The sequence below is a fragment of the Drosophila sulfurigaster genome, chromosome X, assembly GCF_023558435.1.
Source record: "Drosophila sulfurigaster albostrigata strain 15112-1811.04 chromosome X, ASM2355843v2, whole genome shotgun sequence".
NCBI lineage: Eukaryota > Metazoa > Arthropoda > Insecta > Diptera > Drosophilidae > Drosophila > Drosophila sulfurigaster.
Genome location: NC_084885.1, coordinates 25,986,317 through 25,989,599, shown reverse-complemented (window position 1 = coordinate 25,989,599; position 3,283 = coordinate 25,986,317). Strand labels below are relative to the sequence as shown.

The 3,283-nt window shown below is 34.7% G+C and overlaps 1 protein-coding gene across 1 annotated transcript; it reads left to right on the top strand.

The window, feature by feature from the left end:
• Nucleotides 1-1,321: 1,321 nt before the first annotated feature.
• On the top strand, nt 1,322-2,120 carry LOC133848165 (uncharacterized). The gene is made up of 3 exons (XM_062283609.1): nt 1,322-1,529; nt 1,588-1,810; nt 1,874-2,120. The coding sequence occupies exons 1-3, from the start codon at nt 1,428-1,430 to the stop codon at nt 1,954-1,956; spliced, it is 408 nt and encodes a 135-aa protein (XP_062139593.1). The 5' UTR covers nt 1,322-1,427; the 3' UTR covers nt 1,957-2,120.
• Nucleotides 2,121-3,283: the final 1,163 nt, after the last annotated feature.

Sequence of the window (3,283 nt, the reverse complement as noted above, 5' to 3'; positions counted from 1 at the left end):
TGCGAGTGCATAAAACGTGGGCAGGCACAATACTGAAATCTATTCAATTCTATTTGGTAGAAAGAGAGATACGCAGAGAGAGAGAGAGAGAGAGAGAGGTGAGAGAAGGCAGTGTTCCCTCTCCAAGCCGAAGCTTGGCCGTGATTGTGCCAACAGGCAACAGCTATAAAGTATGCAGTGTCCGGCAGAAATAGTAACAGAAACAGCAAGAGCGAGAGAAACTCCAACTCAACAGACGACGACGAACACGGAATTCATATACATAGATACATACTTATGTATGTACATATATAGAGTTGGGGCGGGCAATCGAAATCGAAGTCGGAATCCAAATCCAAATCGAAATCCACATCCCACGTATAATCATCATAATAGCAAATTATATATAATAATAAAATATTTCGTGTTCAAACTACCAAAAACTTGCAATGGTTCTTTTCTCTGTGTGTGTGTGTGTGTGTGTGTGTGTGTATGTGTGTGTGGGTGGGTGTCCGTGTGTATGTATAGATGTGTGTGTGCGTGTTGAGTGCCTCACTGACTGCGTCGTCGCTGAGTCTGTTGCCCAGTGCTTATTACAAATGCACCAAGGAAAGAGAGCATGCTAGTTTTGCCAACAAGTTGGTAACAACTTCATTTCGTCCGTCTGTCTGTATGTTCGCTTGTCCAAATGCAGCGACTATTCAAACTAGATCTTTGAATTTTACACTACCGATTCGCAATATTCAAATTCTTTAATCTAAAGTAATTTCATAGCAAAAATTAAACAAAATATTTAATTTCAAAGCGACAATGAAAATAATCAAGAAAACAAATCTCAGCATTTAATGTAATACAAGCAATATTGCTTTCCCTAGTTCTATAAAGATTTTTATAGATTAAGCTGTAATCTGTTTAAATTAATTTGCTGCACATTAAAGAAATTATTCTATTTGGAACTTTCCTTCGGTTTATTCCTACTTTACTTAAAAATCTTTCAAGCTATGTTCTTAACTTTGCTTCTCTTCGATTCATTACAAATCTGTGTTAATCTATCTACTTAATATTCTTCTCACCTTAGCTTATTTTTCTTTTCATTGAATATTCTGCCAATATCTTCATCTTTTCACATTCGATTAGAAATTTTTGCGTCATGATTATATGAAGAACTACAACTTATTTTAAGAAATTGCAGTATGAACATTTTTGTTTTATAAGAATTCACTTTTAAAATCGAAAAATTCCTAAATTCATCAAGAGTTTATCTTTATGATCGATAAGTTATTTAAGATTCGAATTCGAGTTCTTTTTACTAGCAAACTAAATGATGCCCATTAAAGTAGGCTTTGATTTGCAAGTTCTACAGCATTAAGAGCATTTTTCGTTTCTCATTCCCATTTCAAAGTTTCAACTATAAGACTCACAATAAATTAGAATAAATCATAACAAAAATGTCGAAACGATCAGCAACGAATGCAACTACACCACAAAAAACCAAGAAAAAAAAATCTGCTGATGCCACGCCATGTGATGTGCAAAAGCCAATGACAAACGTAAGTAGAAATAACGTACCAAAATACAAAAAATTAACTAAAAACTATTTTGAAATAGTTGATAGTCAAACAAAGAAAACCGCCTAGTCTGGCATTGATCATGAAACGAGCTGCAAATGCTGCCGAGGAACAGGAGAATCGTCGCATTGAAAGAGAACTCAATTGCAGGCCCGAGGTCGCAATGCTTTTTAACTGGAATCGAGATGATGTTGAACCAACAACAACTATGGAAATTGTGTCACAATTGCCCAATGAAGCTGATAACAAGCCGCGTTTAAACTGTGAGCAGAAGATTGCCCATTTCAATTACATTTTTCATAATTGGTTTCATCTTTTCATTTTAGTGTTGTGTAAAAGTGCTGCAAAGAATGTCTCAATTCTAGAGGTCTCAAAGCAGGAGCTGAAAAAGCCGCGTTGGCGTTGCTAGTGGTTTTTCATTTGCATCTCATTTTTTGTAACATATTATTTGCAAAATTCTGATTTTATTGTATTTGAACTTTTATCGAAGCGGTTTCGAGGCAACAAAAGAAAAAAAACACCTTTGTCACGGTATTTTAAATTAATAAATTCTGACTTCTCTTTAAAAGAAAAGTGTTTGAAATTTTCAAAAATTAACGGTATTGAAAGGTATTTTGTAGTCCCCCGTTGTTGGTGAGTAAAATAATTTGGTTGTGCCAAAAACCTCTGTTGACAGTATAGTATATTTTGAATTCGATAATATATTTTTAAAATGTAGTAGTATATTTATATATCAACTATTGTACTTGGTATGTTTCAGTATTTTTTTTTGTATATTGTTCGAAAGAGTGGCTGTTGCTGCTGTCGGATCGTAATTTATTTAGTTGACAATCTGGTATATTTTTAAGTCGTATAGTATATTTTTAAAATGTGGTAGTGTATCGATAGCATTCGGTATATTTCAGTAATTATTTTTGAGTCCGGTTTTTTTTTTTGAATTTGTAGTAGTATATTTGTAAACTGTATCGATATACTACAATATACCAAATATAGCATTCGGTATATTTTAGTATTTGTTTGGTATATTTTAATGACAATGCCACATTGTTTGACTTTTATTGAGTATGATTGACTGAAGCTATTCGTATTATTTCGTATATTTATAAATTGTAGTAGTACCAAATTCAGAACTCGGTTTATTTGAGTATTTTTTTTGGTTTTGTGTATGTTGTTAGGATAATACTACACTGACTGAATTTTGTAATTTGGTATATTTTCATAATAGTACCGCACTGTTTTAGCGTAGCGAATATCTCGCACACTGCACTGCAACATTCTTGTATAAGTTCGGAATTGTTCCTTGCTCATTAAAGGGTATTTAATAGTCTAGCAAGATGCGTGAGTAGTAAAAGGTTAATAAAACTCTTTTCCCTAAAATTGCATTGGTTGTTATTACATTTAATGTTTTAAAGAGTATTTAGTAGTCAAGCAGTGCTCGAGAGTCAGTTTGGTAGAGACTGCTTTTTGAATAGCCAGTGTTTCGTACGTGTTTTGCCTGTGTGTGCTTCTGTGCAGCTTTAACTTGACTTTAAGCAGTATCCTTTTGCACTGCCCTATGCTGCTGCCAATATCTACTCCAGCTACTGCTATTGCTGCTCTCTCTCTCTCTCCCCTCTCTCTCTCGATTGTATATGGCGTGACAATGGCCCGTTTCCAAATCAATCGTCTGCGTGACTGCGACTGCGACTGAGACTGAGACTGAGACTGCTTTCTCTGGCGCTGTCCTGTTGTCCTCT